Source organism: Phaenicophaeus curvirostris, chromosome 7 (genome assembly GCF_032191515.1).
Source record: "Phaenicophaeus curvirostris isolate KB17595 chromosome 7, BPBGC_Pcur_1.0, whole genome shotgun sequence".
In the NCBI taxonomy this organism is placed as follows: Eukaryota; Metazoa; Chordata; class Aves; order Cuculiformes; family Cuculidae; genus Phaenicophaeus; species Phaenicophaeus curvirostris.
In genome coordinates, this window is record NC_091398.1 from 1,558,891 (window position 1) to 1,582,109 (window position 23,219).

A 23,219-nucleotide genomic window follows, 5' to 3' on the forward strand; every position below is an offset into this window, starting at 1 on the left:
TTATCAGTACAAATCTGTTGAAAAACTCTAATGGGAGTACTTGAAACATCATTTAAGAAGTGGTGGGTTCTTATTCAGGTCAATTTATACAACACAAGACCGCTTTCCAAAAGGCAAAGCGATACAGTAGATCTGATGCTGGAAGTGGAGTTGTGGACAGTTTCCCAGGCACGGGCAGGTGAGGGGATTGCTGCTGTGTTAAGTTTTGACAGTGACTATGGTAACTTGTGTTCTTTTCAGCTATGCCTCGCCTGCCTGATTCATTTCTCTCCATTTGTGATGTGTTTCTCTGTGATGTGAATCCATCCATGTCCATTCTGTCACATCTTCATCTTTCTCTTGCTGCTGCTTCAGGTTTCTCTGAGCCTCAGGTAAGCAATCACGGCGAGCTTGTGCCCCGCGGTGTTCAGAAAGTCCTCCTTCCTGCAGGAGGTCCTTTCAGTGATTTTTAATTTGGATCTCCTGCTCCAGGATGCTCCCCTCCTCCCCTTCACCTCCCTGTCCTACATATCCCAGTTTAGAGTCATTGAGTGCTTCCACAATGTTTAATGTCCCAGTTTAGTTAGAGACATTGAGTGCTTCCAGGGTATATAATATCCCAGCTCAGGTTAAGTCATTGAATGCTTCCATGGTATTTAATATCCCAGTTTATTTAACCTCATTGAGTGCTTCCATTGTGTTACAACACTTGTCTTTACAAGATTCCTATGTGCTAGGAATCTATGGCTTTAACAAAGGTGAACTAAGCCACGAAGAGACTAAACTAAAGCTGGGGCTTCATTTTTTTCATGTGTCTCTAGGTCTGGGTGAGGTTTTAGCGTGTGAGAATAAAAGAATAAATCCTCACCTATTCTCTACTCCATACTGCATGTGAGCAACAAATAATTTGTCATGGGTTGTTTTTTTCCATCTGCTGGCTATACATTGAAATAAAATATGAGCAAGAAGCTACACCAGGATGTAATGTCAGGAAACAATTAACATGGGTTTTCCTTTTAATACAGACAAAATATCTTTTTTTTTTTTTTAATTTTTTGCTAGTCCTCTAAAGGCTTGACTTTTTTCAGTCCTGTTGATTGTAATTTCTAGCTGTAAGTTTAGCTACAGTGCAGAAATTCTTAAATCAGTTCCCAAGCTTTTGCAGCATTGGTCTGAAATTTGTTGCTTTCAGTATTGATTAAAGCATTCGTGGAGGCATTATTTAATGATATTCCCCCAACTGAGCTCAGGCCATCTTCTGTGGTCTCAAGGCTCATCTGTTATTTATGGACCACAGGTGAGGAACCTCCCCTCATCTGTTTTAAATTGTCTCATTAAGGCCTTCAGCATCTAAATGTCTGGCATACAGGTGTTTGTGCTCTGTGAAATCCCTGCTAAGGAACCTTTCAAGCCAGTATGTGAATTGTGGACATTGTTGGATTCTTGGTTTTACAACATTACTGGCCGCAGGGGGTTTCGCTTCTGAAAATTGCAGGAAGAGAGGAGGAAAATTAGATGGAAATTAGGAGAGGCAGTTGCTTTTAGCCCCTTTCCATGGCAGTAGAGATGCTAATTTTGCAGAGCTGTAGACTGCTGGGAAGAACGCTTCTTCCTGAGTCCAAGCTGCCTGTTAGGAAACAAATTACAGTGTCCAGTTTTTTAATGTATTTGAGAGTTTCTTTATTGCTCTAACATAGATCCTGCTGGGACATTTAATGCATGCTGAGATGGACTCAATATCATTTCTATCATTAAAGAGAAGTGCTTCTCCAAGCTAGGGGCAGGAGCATTTTCCCCTGGAATATAGTCAAGGCCATCACTTCGAAACTCAGCTGCCTGATGTTAAGTTGGGCACAAAGTGAGATTTGATTGCCTTCTGTCAGTAGTGGATTTCACTCTCCATATCTGCTGGTCGTAAGCGCAAAATAGCGCTGCTCTTAGCCTCAGCAAGTGTCCATCGATGCTTTCACCCCCAAGAACTGAACGTGACAAATGTTGGAATTCACGTGGCCGTGCTGCTGTTTGCACTTGCAGCCTTGCTAGTGAAGGTGAAAAGAAAATTTGGGTGTGTCAGATGGACGTTTCTGCTTTTCAGCAGTTACATGGTTTATGAAAGAAATTATTACAGACAAGTGTGGAAATGAGGTTGGTTTTAAGTTGGTTTTGTTAGCTCAAGAGGTGAGACTTATGGCAGAGATCCTGGTGTCAGATGGTGATGGAGGGATTGCTCAATCCGTGTGACTCCATGGCAAGCGATTGATTAAAGCACAATATCCTCTAATGTTCAGAGGGTTTTTCCAATTTATTTGTATTTTCCAATGCATTCATATTTAAAAGGATCTCTTGCAAACATTCCAGGAAGCTCCCGTGGTGGCGAGAGCAGCGCTGTTCCTCGAGTGCGCACGCTTCGTTCACCGCTGCAATCGCGGCAACTGGCCTGAGTGGATGAAGGGCCACCATGTGAACATCACGAAGAAAGGGCTGTCCCGTGGACGTTCTCCTGTCGTGGGCAACAAAAGGAACCAGAAGCTGCAGTGGAACGCAGCTAAGCTCTTCTACCAGTGGGGAGACGTAAGTGATTGTTTCTCTTCTACTTACATTAAAAAATATACCAAGATGCAGAATTTCAGTTCCAGTCAAATGGGGACTCATAAGCCTCCCTTCCAACTTCACAGCCTGTCGGGATCGGTTCATCTCCTAATGGAAATGGACTTTGTTAGGATGCAGCAGTGTCCTTTTCCCTCCCCTGCCCCTGCTGTGTTCCATCTGAGCATCCATTTGGTCCGCTGTCCTGTTTCCAGTACTTGCCATGTGTGAATGCCTAAGGAGGAGTAAGAGTGGGGGGTGGGATACTACTTGCTTTTTCTCTATCTTCCAAGTATTTTTAGCGTAGGGCTGCTGGAACTGGATGTAGTGCTGTATATTTCGTAATGGATTTCTCTTTGATGTAGCTATTCAGTCTCTCTCTGCACCCTCACAGACTGTTAGCGCTCATTCTTTGGCAAGGAATACTACAGGGCTACTACTTGTCATCGAAAGAGCTGTCTTCATTTGTTTTGAGCTTGACTCCTTCGAGTTGATGGTGAGCTCTTACCACGCCTGACCTAGGCAGTTGCCCTGCCTGGTTCTGTCCATGCCGCTTGCAGTTTCTTTGGAAACCCACCAGATTGCACCTCCTGGAGATCTGCCGCTTATCACAAGTCATTTCACACAACTCAAAATAGGGAGAGCAGTTCCTTTGACCTCTGTGGTCCCTGTTACCTATTTGTAGAGGGAAGTGGGCTTTGTGCTATTCACTTCTTCCCACAAAACCAGAGATTTTTGTTGTGAGCATCATGTTCCAAAAGAAAAAAAGGTAAAAAGAAGAGACACAAGATCCAAGGCTCAGGGGAACTTGAAACCCCTTGTGTTCTGCAGTCTTGGGGTACTGCTGAAATCTATACCTAATCAGCCTTGCTGACCCCTGTTCTCCTAGGTTTAACCAACATGTGCTTCTCAGTGGAGCACGTTGTAGAGAACCATGAGCTAGTGCTGGCCATGTCAGTATGTTCCCACCACAAAACACGACCCAGGGAGAACCTTGCCTAATTAGCACCCAAGTTAATAAGCTTTCTCTCTTGGTATAGGAAATAAATTGTGGTTTTGGTAGCAATTAAACCACTATCATCCTTTTCTCTACCTTAGTCCATTTCACAGGCAATAAAAATAAAGGCAGGACATGGCTGCCCTATCCCTGGAGATGTTCAACGCGGGGTTGGATGAGTCTTTGAGCAACCTGATCCAGTGAGAGGTGTCCCTGCCCGTGACAGGGGGTAGAACTGGATGGGCTTTAAGGTCTCTTCCAACTGAAACCATTCTATATGATTCTCTGACATTTTCTTCTGGCTGGAACACCCCCACGGCCTGCATGGAGCAGAGCCCCTGGCCACCAGTGAGCTGGGCTGAAATTCTTACCCTGTGCTTTCTGTTTCTGCAGGCGATCGGTGTCCGCCTCAACGAGCTGTGCCATGCGGAGAGCGAGAGCCCTGCCAACCTGCTGGGCCTCATTTATGACGAGGAGACCAAGAGGCGCCTGAGAAAGGAGGATGAGGAAGAAGACTTTTTAGATGACAGTAAGGAGACTCCCTTTACTACAAGAACCCCCGCTTGTAAGAACCTCTGCTTTAGGAGCACTTAATTTTTCTTCTCTTTTCATCCTCTTGCCACACAGCTGTATTTCCCAGTCCCTCACCGTCACCCCAGTTTCCTTCCCTGTTCTTTCTGTGCTTGGATGTACAACATGACAGACAGGTAGCAGCACTTGGGAGGCTTTGAAAGAAAAGGAGGGGAAACCTGGCAGTGAATTGTAGTTCCTATATACTGGCAGCTGCAATTATAAGCAGGGTAATGATTTATTTCTTGATTCTTGTTGTCACTTGAGTGCCAGAAGTGGTTCAGACTCCCCATTCTCCCCAATTATTTCTGTTTCTTAACATCCATTCCCTCACCTGATGAGAATTGGCACAGCTTTTACATCTTGACTTCAGTGTATCTGCCTGTTTCTCAGGCAGAAATATGGCACGGTGGTGTAAAAACTACCATTAAAAACCTGTGTACCAGCAAGACGAGCAAAACACACACATTTGTGCATGTGTGTACATTAGGGTTGGGCAGGGGGTGTCACAGATCACCAATAATGACATCCTAGATAGGCGTTAAAATTATAGCACGCCCTGTGAATCAGAATAAACGAAGTCACGACACAGACTGGTGTTGGTGATGGTGGTAACAAACGTGATGTGATGTCCCCTCCAGACGCCATCTGCATATCTGTGTGTGTTGTAGTGGTTCCTGTGTCCGTGACCTGTTGTTTGCCATTGGATGTAGTCTGCTAGCACTGTTCGTTATCTTCTGGTTTCTCTTCCTGTGGTTCTGGGTTTGTTCTTGTCACTGCATAAAGGCCGGCTCTGGAGTAGAGAGAGGTAGGTGGAAGCAGTCAAATGGCATTTGTGGGGTATGATCTCAAGAGACCGTGTTGGCCCTAAGGTAGAACTTCACACGTGGTAGCAGCTACATGAGCGTGGGTGTTCGTGGGTGTTCTGTTGGCTCTTTAAGAGATATATCCAAAACAAGAGAGTGCACCCACGGTTCTCCCTCCTTTGCATCATGAATGACTCTTGAAAGGTGAAGGACAACTGCATTCCCATGACCAAGCAGCAGAATGGTCTTGTCCCTCTTCAGCCACTGAGAAGGCACTGCTGAGGGGACGTGGAGCTCCTTTAGAAGGTTGGTCTGAGACAAGCAAACAGAGAGAGTGAGTTGTGGCTCTGAGCAACCTAATCCGGTTAAAGATGTCCCAGCTCCTGCGGGGCGGTTGGGCTTGATGACCTGTAAAGGTTCTTTCCAACCCAAAGCATTCGATGATTTTATGGTCTAGAAAGCCACGTGAAAACTCAGTACTGAAAGCCAGGGTCTGAAAATAATGATCTGCTTTCATGCTGAAGGCAGAGATTCTGCCCAGTGTGCTTGAAGGAGCAGACTGAGGGGCATGAACTATGTGGCTGGATATTCCATTACTCTGTACGTCTCATCTGTATTTGGCAGTTCAGATTATTTTAGTCCCTACAAGGTCCATAACTTGTTACTGGTAATGTGTCCAGAGGAATTAGCACGCATCACAGAATTCACCTGGTTTTATCTGATCCCTGCAGTGCCCTCTCAGTTGTTTGCTTGCTTTGCAAAAAGTGATTAGATCATGCATGGGGGACAGTCAGTGAAAAATCTAAATCTATCTGAAATGTATGCAGGTGATAATATCAGGCATTCTTAAAAATGGGTGGGGTTAGTTGTGGTCACAATTGATTTTTTTTTATTTACTTTTTTTGCTGTCCATCATCCTAAGTGGTATTTTTCAAATTGATCAGGCACTGAAGAATCGTTCCTACTCTTTAGGCTTTGAATGGCTTTAGAGGGGTTACGAAGTGCAGGGCTTTTGAAGCTGATTGAGACAGTTGAGACAAAACTTGAAGTATTTTCATGATCTCCTCCCTTTCTCCCTTTGTTTTAGGTTGAGCATTTCAATGTATAATTTGATTAAGCAGTTTGATTCTTTTTTTTCTTGTTGATCTCTAAATAACACTTGGATTCTGTGCACAAATAAAGGAGCCTGACTTCAGAGGAGGCTGTCTTTCCCACTTATCAGGGCAGTAATTAATAGTAGGCACAGTGCCTCTTTGCTGGGTAGTCATAACTCCGTGTATTTTGAGAATGAGTTTTAAGGTCCCTTCCAACCCAAACCATTTTTTGATTCTACTATGATATGATATAATATGTTATAATATAATATATTATGATATATACCAGAGAACACTGCGATATTAGTAGTATTACACGTGCTGGTAAATACATGGGTTGATATTTCCTTTACTACGTTCTTTTTAGTGTAGGGAAAGTTGCATAGGTAGCAGTCTGGGGTTTCCTTTTCTTTAGTGCAGCTTGCATTGTGCACCATATGTGAAAACGTCCATCACCTCTTGGATTCAGATTTTGTATGAATCCTTGCTCACCATGGCAATATTTTTTCCTAGGCACTGTGAATCCTACCAAATGTTGTTGTCCCTTTGCACTGAAAATGGCTGCGTGCCAGCTCCTCCTGGAGATAACCACTTTCCTTCGAGAGACCTTTCCCTACATGCCCAGGCCACGTACTGAGCCTCTCGTGGTAAGTGGACCATCTATTCCCTTCTCTGGACGCGCTTTAGCCACTCAATGTTCCTCTTGTAGTGAGGGGCCCAAAACCGAACCCAGGATCTGAGGTGGAGCCTCACCAATACTGAATACAGGGGAAGGATGGCTTCCTTGGTCCTATTGGCTGCACTATTTTTTGTATTAATTAAATATCCAGTTCCTCATTCAAAAGTCGTGTTAATATATCACACTGTTATCTAACCATGCAGCTGAGCAAACTTTAATCCCCTGCCACAACAATTGCAAATGATAACTGTTAACTGGGACCCACAGGAGTCTCCTGCCTGTCCAATGATCCTAGGATAACTTTTAAGATGTTAAAAATATCGTGGGCTTTTAGCAACAATTCTGCTTGCCCATCTGTGTGGTCTACATTCTGCTGCAGGATCTGGAGAGCTGCAGGCTGCGTCTGGACCCTGAAATGGACCGACACAGGTATGAGAGAAAGATCAGCTTTGCTGGGGTTTTGGATGAAAATGAAGATTCAAAGGATTCCCTGCACAGCAGCAGCCACACCCTCAAATCTGAGGCTGGCTTCGAGGAGAAAAAAGGTTTGTCAGCACAAAAAGGCTTCTGTGTTCTCAGGGCTTGTGAAGTGGCGCTTGGTTTGATGTTTTCATTTGCATAGACTGTGTTGAAAAGCAGGCAGCCATGGAGTCACGTGGCTTCAAATCATTTCTGAGATGCTTCTGGCCTTCAGGGTTCAATACAACAAATGTGAGAAGCAAAGATGTAAATTTTATAAAATACTGCTATGACTGAAACCGATTAAGAGCATTGCAAGGTTTCTAAAAAGGAGGATGCCTTGTTTGAAATCATCTCTCAGTGGGATGCTGAGAGAAGCATGACAATTTGATTCACTTTGAAAATAAAGATCAAAAGAGTTCTTGTTTGTTTTTTATTCCGATTACAATTTTTCATTTGGGGAAAACCGTAGGCAGGAAGGAAGACTGGGATCTTTCTGAAAATCAGTGCTGGTTTGGAAGTCATGGCATCTCACAGAATTAGTGGCTGATCACTTGATCTCTGGAATTCTTTGCTACCACATGACAAACACACACCTCTGTGGCTTTTGATGGCGAGCAGATCGATGTTCCCAGCCTAGTGTATTCTGTACAAGCAGACCTCAAGCTTACTGTGTTTGCCGAGAACAGCAGAGTGTTTCCATTTTTGAGCCATCTCATGCAAAACTCACATACTCTCTGATGGTACAAGTGTTGCAATACAATATACAGTCATCAGACGTTTTTGCAATTAGAGGCTAAACTGTAAATGATTCTCCCTCTAACAAGCTTTCCTGAACTGTTTAAATTCTGTCTCACGATAGCTGTGAAAGGTCCAGATGCCTGAATGATAATTTCTATGGTTGTTTGAAAAGGATAAGTTTTTGATGATCGTTTGAGAAGAATGGAGTCTGTGGCTGGTTATCCCCTGGGATGTCACCTGAGTGGGAGAACGGCTACAAACACACAGTCCTGCTGGAAAACGCTGGTGGCCAGACTCTGACTATCCTGCTTTTAGAGGCATTGCTGACTTAGGTTTTCCTTTGTGTTGCAGGCATGATACTGAATAGAGTTATTTTTGAGACAATAGTATTAACTTTCTGCGTCCTTAGAAAACCCCTTCATTTTCCCTATAGTTTCAGTTGGATATTTTTCCCTGTTCTCCCTTTTTCCTAGACTATCACGTAGTATTCCTTTACTAAACTGCCTCTTTTACTACATTTTAGAGATGGCAAAGTGACTATGGTAGGACTATACTCTAGTAAAAATGTATTTGAGATATTTATTCTAAATAAATGCAAGATTATGTTATATTTTAGAATCACAATATTTATGTTCTTTTCTCTGGCCACAGCATATCCTCCTGGGGATCCACATAACAGATGCAGAGGCATCTTTCCTAATCTGCACTTTTCTAGATAAGAAGATGTTGTTTTGTGAATGTAACTAAGTTTTCTCGCCTGCAGTGACAGGTTTATTTATCTCAACCTCTTTGATAAGTACTAATCTGTTTCCTTTTATTTTTTCCTGAGTGTTAAATACTTGGCTCTCATTGCTAACCCCAGGTATGGCTTAACAGCTATTGAAACAAGTTTACTGTGTAGAATCTGCTCCAGGTAGGTCTGAAATCACGACACCAGAGCTAGGTAGATGCAGGCTCTCAGAGGGTCTTATGTACTTGTTGAGATGCTAAAAGGGGATTCTGCAGACTTTGTGAAATGTGCTTAAATGGTTTGGCGTGTGGGGGAGCTGAGCCACTGTGTTGAGGCTGATCTGAACAGAATTCAGTGCTTGCTAAGGTCACTTGGAGGGAGATTCTCTGGTCGCTCTACAGTGATTTGCCGAGCTGATTCGTGAGGACTGAGTATCAGCTCTCAAAACCTATCCCGCTGTCTTCGGCCAGAACATTAGCCACTGAAAGTAACAGTAGGAATTGGGTTCTGGAGGAATTAGGGGCATTCTCAGGAGTAAAGGTGTGTTTGATTTTTTAAATTTTTTTTTTCCTGAAGCCAAACTACAATTCTGTTAAAATATTTTCCTTCCCCGTGGTATCCAAAAAGCTGGATCCTGTTCATTCTCAACACCACACCAAAGGATAGTCGATCAGATGTGGCCTTGCCTGATTACATCTGCAGTGAAATGACTGGGTGTTGCAACATTTGGACTGACATAGTGCCATGTACTTACTGCCTTTGAACTAGGAGGAGAATGACAGTGCAAACGGTTGGTGCTTTGAACATTGAACCATTTCATGTCTGTGCTCATCAAAAATGCCGAGTGTCAATGGATGTTGTTAATGCCTGAGAGCTGCTGATTTGTCTGAAGGAGAGGATCTACGTGCTCCCGTTTCCTCTAAAGCATTCTAATGATGAAGAGTAACATGCAGAGACACGGATTTATGCAAATCTTACTTCAAAGAAGCCTTGCGTGCTAACCTCACGAAGCAGACTACACTTCTGCAGTCACCCGTGCTCTATCAATAAATAATTGCTCCTACTGCAGAGCTCAGTGAGGTTTACAGAACCCAAGCCCACAGGAGAATAGGTTTGTCCGTGGCGCCTTGTTCATGAGTGGGATTCAGCCATCCATCCCTAGCAAGAGGTGACTCTGCGCTAATGCAAACCCCGGGGGCTGGCAAAGAAAACTGCAGTTTACATCCATTGGGCAGATCCTGTTTCCTGGCAGGAATTGATCCAAACTGGTGTGAATCGTACGTTTTCCTTGTCCATGTTTTGGGTTTCTGTTAGGGCAGCTGACTCTGCTTGCTGGTGGTTGAACGAGGGCTAATTCCAAACACAGACAAGGCCGGAGGTGATGCACCAGGTCTCCAGGAAATGAGGTGCTGAACACATTTCCCTAAAGCATCTTTACTGCCTGATTGACAGAGCTGCATTGGCGGTGGCTTTGGAGGGAGCCTCTGTCCCCACAGCCCCTGGTAGAAGAGAAGATGCTGCAATACCTGCTGGCAGCAAAGGGGCGGGAGGGAGGGGAGGGCCAGGATCTCTTTCTTTTTTTTTTGAAATGGGGAAAAATTAAGGGGAAAAAAGTCCTCTCTTATTCTTTTAATACAGTTCCCAGCAGGAAGATCAGGATAGGAGGCTCCCGCTTGCTCCAGATTAAAGGAACCCGCAGTTTCCGGGTGAAGAAGGGGGGTTCCCTTTCCAGCATTCGCCGGGCCGGCAGCCTAAAGAGCACCAAGTTATCACGGCAGGACTCAGAGTCTGAGAATGAGGAGCTGCAGCTGTCCCACAGCAGGGACACTGTCACTGATATAGGTAACTTAGATGAGTGGGTGGAAAGGGAGGGGACAAGAGGCAGGACCCAAACTTTGATATGATTGCAGCAGAGCTAGAAACAACAAGAGACCCCATAACCCTAGCAGGCTAGGAAACGCCGAGAATCCTCCTCAGGGTCTGCCTGGGAGGACCATGGGTCAAAAACCCTGGGCGCAGCGTCAGCTCCGCACACAGCTTGTCAATTCAGAGCTCCGTGTTAGAGCATGAACTCTTGGAATGCTGGTGCTGCCAGCCAAACGCTTGCTGCTGTCTTTAGGGGAGCACATGCACGTGTGTATAGGCACATACACACCCCCTAAATCATGTGGTGTAATGAATACGTAAGGTCATATGCACATATGATATTTTATTGTCCGCATTAACAGATAGGAGATATATATATATATGTACAGACATGCACTTCATCTTCTATGTAGCTTATGGTGTCGTAGGCATGTCGTGTATGACATGTTATATATATATTCCTATAGGTAGAGCATAACGTGTACATGCTACATAGTATATACCTACACATTAGCATATACGTATATTTTTATAGCTTGCGGATGCCTTCCTTAGTGTTCAAAAGATGGATCCCCTTATATTTATCTTAAGGAAGCAAAATCTGCATCCTGCCACAAGAAATCTCCATCCCAGTTGAATTAAAGGAGCTCCCTCTGTTAGAGCTGTTAAGAAAAAACATGGTTTGGCTACGTTTGGAGCTGAAAATAAACTCCCGAGCTTGATGGCCATTTTTAATGTTGTCCAAAAGATGCTTCAGTAGGTGAATGTGGAGAGTGGGATTGCCTGTTCTGCAGATTTTGGCGAGTCACAGTTCACTTAAGGAAGAGATAGAAAGGATTAACCAGAGTTCAGCCCCAGCCATCTCTTATCAGCATTAATGCTAGTTTTCCAGGAGGTTACGGCTAGAGGAAACGCAGGGATCAGTGAAGTTCCCAGAGAAACCTCTCCCTTGCCCAAGTTCTTTAGAACTAGTGTGCTGGAATCAGGATTTTTTTCCCCTTTCATCCCCATGACATTAGCAGTTTCCCGGGCACTGAGCGGTGATGTTGCCCGTTGGCATTCCTGGTTGGATGCCATTTCTGGTAGGATTTTTGTTGACGTTTTTGACCACAGAGCCCAGTCAATGCAGATCACTAAACCAACCATTTGCAGCATCTGAAGGGTGCAAAGAATTTGTTTCTGATGTTTTCCATTTGCCTTCTACCCTTCCTTTAAAGAAAAAAGTGGGGAGGGAGTGGTGTTTGCTACTGACAAGACGGCTTTTGAGCCGAGTCTAAATGGTTCTTGTAATTGTCAAGCCAGCGTGATACAAGGATTGGGGAGGGGTGTCTAAATGCAGCCTTTCCAATGTACTCTAGGCTGTTCCCACAAGGCTGGCCTGGCTTACAAGTGCTGTCCCTAGTCCTTAAGCACATGGGGAGCGATAAAAAACAACCACCTTTTGGGTATTTTTCTTTTGAAGAAGGGAGCCCTTGGAGCGCGAGCGAGCCTAGCATTGAGCCCGAGGTGCTGAGCAACACAGGCGCCGAGGAGAACTATCACCGGCACATGTCGTGGCTGCACGTAAGTATGAGTCGCCGGCTGCACTCTCAAGGATGGCATTTTCAGTGGGAATTCATCTGTGCTAGCAATAACCAGCTCACAGTCTGTGCTTTCTCCAGGTAGCATCAAGGATCCCAAGTGTAAGTAAGCTGCGACCTTTGGAAATAATGTTTTTGCCGCTTCTAAACTGGACTAAAGCCAGAAAGTTCTTGTCTTGCTCCCTCTCTTCATTTCCTGTATATAGTTTATAAGGGAAAAGGGACTATTCTTTCTAGCTGTGCTACCTCAGCTGACAAATTCACTGGCTCAGTGTCTTCTCTCCGGCATGGCTCGGAGAAGGTAGCTCAGGAGGAGTAACAGGATGGGCTGTAGTATGAGATGGGTTCCCAGCTTCTGGAAAATGGCATTTTGGAAGCTACTTGAGCTTGGAGTTGATATCGTGGAGCAGATTTTTCCTTAAGGAGTTTTTCCAAACCCTTTTTGAGGCAGTTTATATATTTTTGTCTCCATTAACTGTGGCAATGAGCTTAATTGTGCATCTCGGTGTTGGGGGGAATACGCATTTTCTTTGATTCCCTTAGGTGCATTCCATCACAATTCTAACCCAACAGGGCCTTGTGTAGCTTCAACTCTCCAACAAATGAGGAGTACAACGGTGTAAATGTGATTTGCTTACGCAGGGCCGTAGACATCTGTTTTGGTGATCTCTGTACTCATCATCTAGACATGCCAAAAGTCAGTTGAGCAAGTCTACACAGCTCAGTGCAGTGGTTGGACTATACATGCTGTGGTGTACACTCTATACAGTGTGCCCTTGTGCACGTGCTTTGCAGAAACGTGTGAGAACAGACGCCTTCCAGAAGTTTGTTTTTACTTCTCAGTTGCCTTTCAGAAAGATTGCTGCCAATCATGAGTCGATATCCCCCTCTTTTCTCCAAGTATTTCCCACAGGCTGCTCTCAACTGCCCCATTCCTGTGGGGTGTGGGCAAGAGCATGATGACCGTTGGGTCTCTTCCAACCTGGTTATTCTATGATTTATTCTAACAAGCTTAAATCACATACTGCGATGTCACAAGCAGTTCTTGGTTTGAAAAGCAATCTTTCATGGAAGAGGGTGGCAGGGTGGGGAACTTGAATGTCATGTCTTCCAAGACAGTGCCTCTATCTATTTACTCTCTGGCCTCTCTGTTAGATTTGCGCATTGCAGGGGAGTTGGAACTAGATGATCTTTAAGGTCCCTTCCAACTCAAACTATTCTATGATTCTATAATTTGGAAATCCCAGTGTACTAAGTTGAGTATGATAGACATGACAATGTGTACGAGGTGATGACTTTCTAGAGGATAAAGGCATCTCCCTAGCTAGCAGCCTAGGATAAATCGTGGTGTCTTTGCTCTGTGTGGGAGGATGTGTGGATTTATAAACACAAGGCATAAACAGAAGGGGACTTGAGATGTTTGTCTCGCTTTACATGTGATTAACCTGCACAGGAGAAAGGAAGATTTGAAAAATCACCTGCTCCCGTTAATGCCACGCAAGTACCAATATCGCATGAGAACTTTCTCTTTGTTGTTTGTTGGAAAGAAGGTGTGGGTGGATGGTCATAAAAACCACAGGCAAACCAGAAACCTGCCCTATTTAACTGTCAGAGACAAACCGCTCAAAAGGATCACTGGTTCCAGTTGCTTCTCTGCCTGCAGCAGCATTTCCTCTGCGCCGTCCTCACTCTCTGTCTGTGTACCATGACCACAAGTTATAGGGTGTTCCATGATTCTATAATTCCATGATTCTATGACTGCAGCTGCACAGCATATAAATGAATGGAAAAGACAGGATAGTCTCTCTCTGGTAGCTCTGGGTATTTCTGCACCAGGCCATGGGGTGAAGAGAAGAATTAATATAAGCTAGTTGTGACCTATAATGTCACAGGCTTGGGGATGCCTGTGTGTTTTCACGAGCGTTGAGTGGATGGGTTTGTGTGTGACATGAAGCCCAATGTACAAAGAGCTGCTCAGCTGAGCTCTGCCCCTCTGGGATGAAACACTCTTGAGTTACACCAGAAAGCAGTCACCAAAGTGTAAACTCACCCAAGGTTCTCTTTAATTAATTAGTTTAGGGACTAATAGCAGCATTGCTGCAGCAAAGCAGGGCTCGGAATAGTTAAATGCCCAAACATTTACTCTGTTTCTTAGATGAGTTTTACAGTTTCTTTCTGCCACATGGCAACACCACCAGAAAGGGTGACTGAGCCAGCTAACTTAAAGCTAGGCTGGATGGGCCTCCCCAGGCGTGTGCAGAACAACTGGAACGGATTATTCCTGCTTCAGAGCATACAAAGGGATTTACTTTCCCATCCTTGAGGCAAATGAACCCCTGAACCTGGTGGGTTTGTAGCTATAGTGATGACTGAGAAGTTGAGAATTTCCAGTCTAAGCCTTCTTCTAAGAGTGGCAGTATAGCAGCTTTTCTGCAAAGTGAGAGAACACTGGTTTCCTTGGTCTTTGACCCCAGCCGAACCTGCATATCTGCAGCAGCTCTGTCTCTTTCTTTGCTTTAACACCAGTGTTTCTTTAGGCACAACTAGCGAGTTCGTAAACCACTCGCAAGTATGGAGCTCTGCACAGACACACGTAGTGTTTCGAAAAAGCTGTGTTGAGCTTCATGCCAAGGTTAGATCTGAGGGAGAGATGTTTTCCTGGGAGGATGGGAGCCCCTGGCCCAGGTTACCCAGAGCAGTGGTGGCTGGATGGGGCTTGGAGCCCCTGCTCCAGTGGGAGGTGTCCCTGCCCATAGCAGAGGGTGGAACTGGATGGGCTTTGAGGTCCCTTACAACCCAAACCATTCTGTAATCCTTTATCTGCTCAGCTAGGCTGTGCAAAAGTAAGCTTGGCTATCCCCATCACTGGCTGCCCTATGTGGCCTCTCTTTTCTACAGATAACTCTGCTCTTTTTTTTTCTTTTCAAGGTTATGATCCTGTTGTGCAACCAGCAAAGTTTCATATGTACTCACATTGACTACTGTCACCCACACTGCTACCTCCATCACAGCCGGTCCTGCGCTCGCCTTGTCCGAGCCATCAAACTCCTCTATGGAGACACGGTGGACTCTCTGCGAGAAAACAACACGTTGAACAGTGTGGCAAGAGGCAAAAAGCAAAAGGAGGTGAGTAGATGGGAAAAGTAGAACATTTAGGGGTTTATCTGGGCAGGTCTCAGTTACCTTGAAGGACTGCATAATGTATTCAAACATCCCTTTCATGACAAAATTAACACAATCCTTCCTAAACACAGCTCTGCTGCAAGGAAACCTACTAAGTCATTTAGCATTATGGAAGGAACATGATCTGTATTGACTCAGAAGAACCTTAGTTGCTGACAAGGCAGCAAGCTTATAACCTGACATTATTTTTAATATTCTTTTATTTATCAGCCCCTGGAGTCCAGTCTCTTTTTTTTTTTTTTCATGTTTCTTCCCATCTCTAATAAGAATCAGTCTTGGAATTCTTGTAAAATAATAGAATCATAGAATCATAGCATAGTTTGGGTTGTAAGGGACCTCAAAGCCCATCCAGTCCCACCCCCGCCATGGGCAGGGACACCTCCCACTGGATCAGGGGCTCCAAGCCCCATCCAGCCTGGCCTTGAACCCCTCCAGGGATGGGGCAGCCACCCCTGCTCTGGGCAACCTGGGCCTTCCCACCCTCATTGTGAAGAAATTCCTCCTTGTGTCCAGTCTAAATCTGCCCCTCTCCAGTTTATACCTATTGCCCCTCGTCCTATCACTCCAAGCCTTTGTGTACAGTCCCTCCCCAGCTTTCTTGTAGCCCCTTCGGCTACTGGACGGTCACAATAAGGTCTCCTTGGAGCCTTCTCCAGGCTGAGCAACCTCATCTCTCTCTGTCTGTCAAATTTTTCATGATTTCTTTCTTTTAGGGCTGAGCTCTCAGAGCTGTTCCAAGAATTGCATACTTTTGTCTTTGATTTTACAGTCTCCTTAGTGACACTTCTCGCGACTAGCTCAGCAGGATATTCAAACAAGATGGTGCCTTTTTAACCATGTAAGCGGTGCCTTTAACTTCAGTGGAAACACATTTCTGCTTTCAGTAAAGGGCCTACCCAGGTACAAACTGACTCACATCATCACCTGCTTAATACTTTCATATTCCTGACCACACGGACAGGCTGCAATTGTTCTGAATAATCATTCAACTGCTTTGCAGTAATGTTGAACACAAAGATGTTCATGGAAGTCATCAAGATTTCGGGTGGGCGAAGAGGCTGTCATCCCTCTTAAGTGGAAAATGATGGAGTGGAAGACGAGTCCCTAATGTTGATTCATGAACAAGTAGATTGTTTCCTGTCAAGTTAGAAAATTAAAGGATATTTGTATGGAACAAAGCACTGAACAGATGAAACAATAGATACTGATACAGCTTTCCTGGAAACTGGAGCCCCCGACTGTTTCCTCTGATGGAGAAAAGCAGTGTCTTGCTTCATTATTTAGGAAGAGAGGCAGTCGCTTTCTCTACAGAGGACAGGCTTGAGCTGTGCAGCTGGCAGAACAGCAAAAGAACACTGCGTGTTACTGGGTGGTGTTTCATCTCCAATTTTAAATCGCAAGGCCAAGTGATAGACGTTTCATCATCCATGGCAGGGGGGCTTGAACTGGCTGGGCTTCAAGGTCCCGTCTGACCCAAACCATTCTATGATTCTGTGATTACACAGAGCACATTCACATTCCTCGTTTGGTTTACTGGCCCCTGCCTCAGGTGTTTCTTGGAAAATGCACTGTTAAAAAGAGAAGGCAGTTGGATGAGATGTCATCTCACTGATGCAAAGCCTGTCGTCAGCACAGGGGAAGGCTTTGTGCTACAGCTCTGGTACTGGACAGATTCTGGTACTTTATCCTCTTGTACTTTATCCCCATGTACTTTATCTCCTCCCTTTCTATGTTTTGGGAAATCTATACATCAACTCCATTTTCTCTTTCTTTCTTTTCAGTGCTCAGACAAGTCATGTTTGAGAACTCCTTCTCTGAAAAAGAGAGTGATCGATATCAACTTGGAAGGGAAGAAGGACTCAGGAATGTTGAAATACATCAGGCACCAGGTACTGCCTAGGCCATGTGCTGTTAGCGGGGCTGATACACAGAGTTCAGGTCACACAACAAAGAGGAGAATGTATATAGATCTCTAAGCCCCTGTGAAGCATTCTGGATTATCAGTTAGTTCAGCCCTGCATGTTTTCCTCCTTCAGTGTTCCTGAAGATGCAGCAGGCTCTTCACAGGGCTATTCTTGGCAGACTGAGATTTTCTTGGGTCTATATCACTGTGCACCACTTTAGGAGAGCCTGGTTTTCCTTTTTGTCCTCTTTATCAGTGTTTCATTGACATGAGTGACTAGGGAAGAGGAGCAGGTGCTGAGCTCTCCTCTCTGGTGAGCAATGACAGGACCCAAGGGAATGGCAGGAAGGTGCACCAGGGGAGGGTCAGGTTGGACATCAGGGAAAGGTTCTTCCCCCAGAGGGTGGTGGAGCCCTGGAACAGCTCCCAGGGCAGCAGGCACAGCCTGACAATATTCCAGAAGGGTTTGGCCAGCGCCCTCAGCCCCACAGTGTGAATGTTGGGGTGTCCTGTGCAGGGACAGGAGCTGGACTGGATGACCCTTGTGGGTCCCTGCCAACTCAGGGCATTCTGTGATACTATGAACTAGCTTTCAAACACTCCTTTTTCAGCGTAGGCTGAAAACAACATTCTTCTACAGAGCACAGTCAGAAATGGCTGAAACTAGAAGTTACCAGTGGTTAATCTGCAGACCAAAACTAAAGCTGCTGAGCGTGTCATTCACTCAATAGTTGGCACAGCTCAGCTTTAAGGTTTGGCTTGTTTTTTCGCAGGTGATGAGCCTCTCCCCTGCCCCGTTGTCCCTGCTCATCAAGGCAGCTCCTATCCTCACGGAGGAGATGTATGGGGACATCCAGCCAGCAGCGTGGGAGCTCCTGCTCAGCGTGGATGAGCACATGGCTGGAGCAGCAGGTAAGAGAGCGACACCACCGAGTATGGCCACCCTGGCTGCGTGACTCACAGAAGATCACAGGGCCTCGCAGGGCAGCTTTGGGGTGTCTTTGCGAACCCAAAACATTCTATGATTCTATCAAATTACATTCATCGTGGTCAAAACCTGAAAACTCGTAGTGTTGCTGTCCACAAGGTGGGTAACAAGACCTCCTGTGTTAGTGTACTCATAGCACCATCTACTGACCCTGCCTGAGCCTGCAGGTCTTTTCTTGGTTACTTCAGTACGAGTTCACGCTTTCCAATCAGTCTTACTAAGACTTGACATACTTACATTGAAAACACCAAAAAGCAGAAAGTTCTCTGAGCTGGTGAGACAGGAGGGTCCCTACAGATTTGGAGCAGGACTTTGGAGCAGTGCAAGGCAGAACCTAGACACTGCAAGGGCAGCCTTGGTTTTCTGCAGATGTTCAGAGTGGCTCTCATCAGCACAGCTCTCATGCCTGGTGCCTTCTGAATAAGGGTTGAGGCAGACACGGCAGCAAATGTCCTCTTTCTGACTATGGAGGAGCAGCCACCAGATCTAGACAGAACGGTTTGGGTTGGAAAGGACCTCAAAGCCCACCCAGTTCCACCCCTGCCATGGACAGGGACACCTCCCACTGGATCAGGGGCTCCGAGCCCCATCCAACCTGGCCTTGAACCCCTCCAGGGATGGGGCAGCCACCCCTGCTCTGGGCAGCCTGGGCCAGGGCCTCCCCACCCTCACAGCAAGACATTTCTGCCTAAGCTCTCATCTCAGTCTCCCCTCTTGCAGCTTCAAACCATTCCCGAGCTTTCCTGGAGCCCCTTTCAGCACTGGAAGCTGCTCTAAGGTCTCCCCGCAGCCTTCTTTTCTCCAGGCTGAACAACCCCAAATCTCTCAGCCTGTCCTCACAGTGGAGTGCTCCAGCCCTCAGATCATCCTCCTGGCCTCCTCTGGACTCCCATTTAAATTCCCTGTCCTCCATCAGTCTGGAGTTGGGCTGTGTCTGTTCATATTCAAATGGACTCCAATGACACAGCTTCTCTTGTGCTGTTTTCCAGTGTGGTCTGGTCCTGTGTCTCTCAATTCCTGGCAACTCCATTTTCTCTTGGAAGCAGATTGTGATCAGTGCATGGCGCCCATTTAACTCAGAACATTTGTTTTTAGTTTTATGCGTGAAAATGGATCCATGAGACCTCTACTAGGGCACTGCCTCCTGCTCAGAGGGAAGGCTGAGTTTCTCTTAACCCAGCCTCTATAAATCATGCTGACATCTCTTGGAAGTGGAATCTTTGAAAGCCAAACTGAATTAGTCCTGTTGAAGCCCCCAGGATGGGGCTCGGAGCCCCTGATCCAGTGGGAGGTGTCCCTGCCTATGGCAGGGGTGGAACTGGATGGGCTTTGAGGTCTCTTCCAACCCAAACCGTTCTATGATTCTATGTCAAGAGCTGCCTCTTATTTTACACCAGTCACAACTGAGGTTTCAGTGAGGAGAACTGCATTTTATTTTAAAAGCAGATTTTCCAGAACCTTTAACAAGCATCACACAGTGCTGCGTGGCTCGTGAAGGTGGAATCACACACTCTTAGTTTCATGAAGCAGGACAATTTTCACTAGAGGCTGCTGGTCCCCTTTCTGGAGGCAAGGTTGAGTTTCTTTTGGTGAGGGTTTGTAGAGCTACAGGTTTTCGCTCCCAAATAAACACGTTATTAAGGCAAACAGGTGACGGGATGGTCTCTGCCTGCAGCTGCCATGTTCCTGCTGTGTGCTGTCAAAGTGCCAGAGGCCGTTTCTGACATGTTGATGTCCGAGTTTCATCACCCGGAGACAGTGCAAAGACTGAACGCCGTTCTCAAATTTCACACCCTCTGGAGGTTTAGATATCAAGTCTGGCCAAGGATGGAAGAGGGAGCACAGCAGATCTTCAAGGTAGGCAGGACATGTGCAACACTTGCAGCTTGCCTCGTGGGATAGATGTGTGATGACAACTGCCATAAAATTGCCTGAAAATGTGTTTAGAGAAAAAAAAAGGTCTCTTAAGTCACACACGTGGGGGAGGTGATGATGTGTAGAATGAAATGGGGAGAGCGTAATGTAGACACAGGTCAAGTTAAACATGAGAGAAAGAAAGAAACCTATGTCATATGGGGTATAGGGAGATACGGAGTAAGGAAAAATTTGCAGATCCATGTCTTGGGTGCTTATGCTAATGTTTAATTCACAGTACTGGCATTAATAATGGTCTACGGTAACAAAAAGTTTTCTGTGTTTTTGTTAGATCCCTCCTCCAAGTATAAACTTCACTCTGCCTTCTCCTGTCCTCGGGATGCCATCGGTGCCAATGTTTGACCCTCCCTGGGTCCCTCAGTGCAGCGGGAGTGTGCAAGATCCTATCAATGAAGATCAGTCGGTAAGCAGGGGCGCTGGGAGAGTAAACACTGGTTTCATTCTGTAGTGGCGTGGAGGAATCTGAAGCCAGAAGATGTGGGCTAAACTCTTGAGTTTTCTTGTCTTCCTCAGCTGGGAAAAATCTCGTACAGCATCCGTGCAGGGCACGCAGTTTTCTACATAGGATCACAGAATCATGAGGTAGTTTGGATGGGAAGGGACCTCAAAGCCCATCCAGTCCCACCCCCTGCCATGGGTAGGGACACCTCCCACTGGATCAGGGGCTCCAAGCCCCATCCAACCTGGCCTTGAACCCCTCCAGGGATGGGAGGTGCTCAGGGGCATAAGGCTTTTCTGTGTTCACTGAGGTACTGTGCTGCCTATCACACCGCTGTGAGAGACAGTAACTAAGGTCTTAGGAGCACACAGCTGCTCTTTCCAAGAGCAGATTAGTTCACTTGGACAATCTGACAGACCGTTTCCTCTGCTCTGGTTCATGTGGTATCTCCTGGGAGAAGCCTGCACCAATGCTTATTGTAGAGGAGTCTCCTGGTAAACCTCTGTTCAGCCAGCAGTAGTCTGATTTGTATTTAGAAATGGAGTTGCTGAATGTCACTAAAGTCTCTGGCAGAAAGCACAGGATGTGTGCATCTTAACTAACAGCTTCTGGCTGTGTTTCTTCTCTTTGCTTTCTGACAGAAGTCATTTTCAGCCAGAGCTGTCTCACGTTCCCATCAGCGAGCAGAGCACATCCTGAAGAACCTGCAGCAGGAGGAAGAGAAGAAGCGCCTGGGCCGGGAAGCCAGTCTCATCACTGCCATCCCCATCACCCAGGAGGCCTGCTATGAGCCAACCTGCACCCCGAACTCCGAGCAGGAAGAAGAAGGTGTGCTCCAGGGCCAGGAACTGCATTCCAGGAGCCTGAGAACACCTGCCACCAGCATAGGCCACTGCTGGAACGTTGATTGTTAGTGTTAGGAGAGTCCCTGCTTTGGTGTGCTCAGGAATGAAATTTGTCTTTCATAGCTTTAACCCTTTAATAATGAAAGAATGGGAGGAATCACCCTTTGGCAGTATCTGTCTTAAGGAGATTGTCTTCGGTTGGACTGAATTGTCCCTGGAATTTTCTACCTTCCTAGTAGCTGGGGGAGCCTGGATGAGCAGCTCAACCTCAGTACCAAATCTTCTGATGGCCAAATTTACCTGACACGAATCATGAACAGCTCAGACTTTGAGTGAGGATTTCCCTTGGTCCAGGCTAGCAGAGCACACAGATTTTGTTTAAGGCATTCCAAGGGATGTGCCATTAGCTGAGTACAGTGATTTTTTTTGAATCTAAACGTGCATTGGGAAATCTGTGAGAGCAGAAATCCTGATTCTTTGGGAAAACCAAGCACCAGCAACTATGACGGTGAACAAGATGTAGATGAAATATAGAGCCCATTTGGTTACTCACCAAAGCACTGAACGCTCTTATAAAACAATGCTCTGCTAGTTCAAAAACCATGAGTAAATGAACTACCAGATCATCAGAGATGTTAAATTGTGCCTTTTGAGTGTTATCTGACATGGGCTTTCAATGTTCTGGTGCAGCTGTAAGTGCTGTCCTTCAGAGAGTTCCCTGAATTCTGTCAGTTGGATCTGGATTGACATTTCCCATTCTCTCTGTCAGTAGAAGAAGTTGCCAACCTGGCCTCCCGCCGTCTCTCTGTGAGTCCCTCCTGCACCTCCAGTACCTCTCACCGCAACTATTCGTTCCGCCGTGGCTCTGTCTGGTCAGTGCGCTCAGCAGTCAGTGCAGAAGGTGGGTTGACTTCACTTTGGAGTATCGTTTCTTAGGATTTCCTTCACTGAAAGCCTTTTCTGTTGACTCGTAAGGCTGGTGGCATGTCCTTTCGCTAAAGCTTGAGCCACTTTATAATAAATCACTACCCTGCATTACTTTATTTGCTCCTGCTGTCACAGTGTCATCCCTTACTTCTCATGTTTCATTTACAGAGTGGTGCCATGGAGAGCACTCTGGCTGCAAAATGGTGATGAAAGGGGATTTCAGCAAAAAGAAAATGGGTTTCCTACAAGAAGAGAAATATAAATTGTAAAAATATATATTTACAATGAAAATTTTTGATCGAGAAGTTGGAGGAGGCTTGGTTTCTTCTCAGAGATATGAGTAAACCTGCTGTGCTTGTGCAGTGATCGGACAGCCTGTCATTTTGTTCTGTTTCTATGGCACCTAACGTAAACATTTAACTAACCTACCTGGATAATATCATGGCTTGTTTGCTAACGCTCACCTTCTACTCTTCTTGCTGCTCCAGATGAAGAACACACTACAGAGCACACTCCAAACCACCACGTGCCACAACCACCTCAGGCTGTGTTTCCGGCGTGCATCTGTGCAGCAGTGCTCCCCATTGTCCATTTGATGGAAGATGGAGAAGTCCGGGAGGATGGAGTAGCTGGTACTGACCTAGATTAAACTTGGAGGGACTCTTGCTTGAGGGTGGCAGAACCTACCAGCACTTTGAACAATGATTTACATTTGCTGGGTGTCGTAACTGAAGTGGAACATGCATGTATGGCTTTTAATGCCCAGTTTTGTCTATCTGGAGTTGTGAATCCAAGTGGTTATTTCTTTATTGTGGTGGTGAAGTGCTTCCTGTCGTACCACCAGTAGGTAGGGAAGGTTCCAGTGTTAGACCTGTCATTACTGCTTGAGATGATTACACTGGTGACCGGCAG

The 23,219-nt window shown here is 45.7% G+C and overlaps 1 protein-coding gene across 12 annotated transcripts in view; it reads left to right on the forward strand.

Annotated features, from left to right (window-relative positions):
* UNC80 (unc-80 homolog, NALCN channel complex subunit) overlaps positions 1-23,219 on the forward strand; it is a 114,130-nt gene that overhangs the window by 48,440 nt on the left and 42,471 nt on the right. For 5 of the 12 annotated variants that reach the window (XM_069860500.1, XM_069860506.1, XM_069860507.1 and 2 more), the window contains exons 23-36: positions 2,338-2,550; positions 3,956-4,127; positions 6,546-6,679; positions 7,091-7,256; positions 10,280-10,483; positions 11,970-12,070; positions 15,016-15,213; positions 17,052-17,159; positions 17,947-18,085; positions 19,837-20,018; positions 20,368-20,499; positions 21,177-21,363; positions 22,150-22,281; positions 22,796-22,939. In XM_069860500.1, coding sequence (XP_069716601.1) covers positions 2,338-2,550; positions 3,956-4,127; positions 6,546-6,679; positions 7,091-7,256; positions 10,280-10,483; positions 11,970-12,070; positions 15,016-15,213; positions 17,052-17,159; positions 17,947-18,085; positions 19,837-20,018; positions 20,368-20,499; positions 21,177-21,363; positions 22,150-22,281; positions 22,796-22,939 — 2,212 coding nt within the window. The remainder of the gene's footprint in view (positions 1-2,337; positions 2,551-3,955; positions 4,128-6,545; positions 6,680-7,090; positions 7,257-10,279; positions 10,484-11,969; positions 12,071-15,015; positions 15,214-17,051; positions 17,160-17,946; positions 18,086-19,836; positions 20,019-20,367; positions 20,500-21,176; positions 21,364-22,149; positions 22,282-22,795; positions 22,940-23,219) is intronic. The other 7 variants (XM_069860505.1, XM_069860508.1, XM_069860511.1 and 4 more) reach the window with 5 other exon arrangements.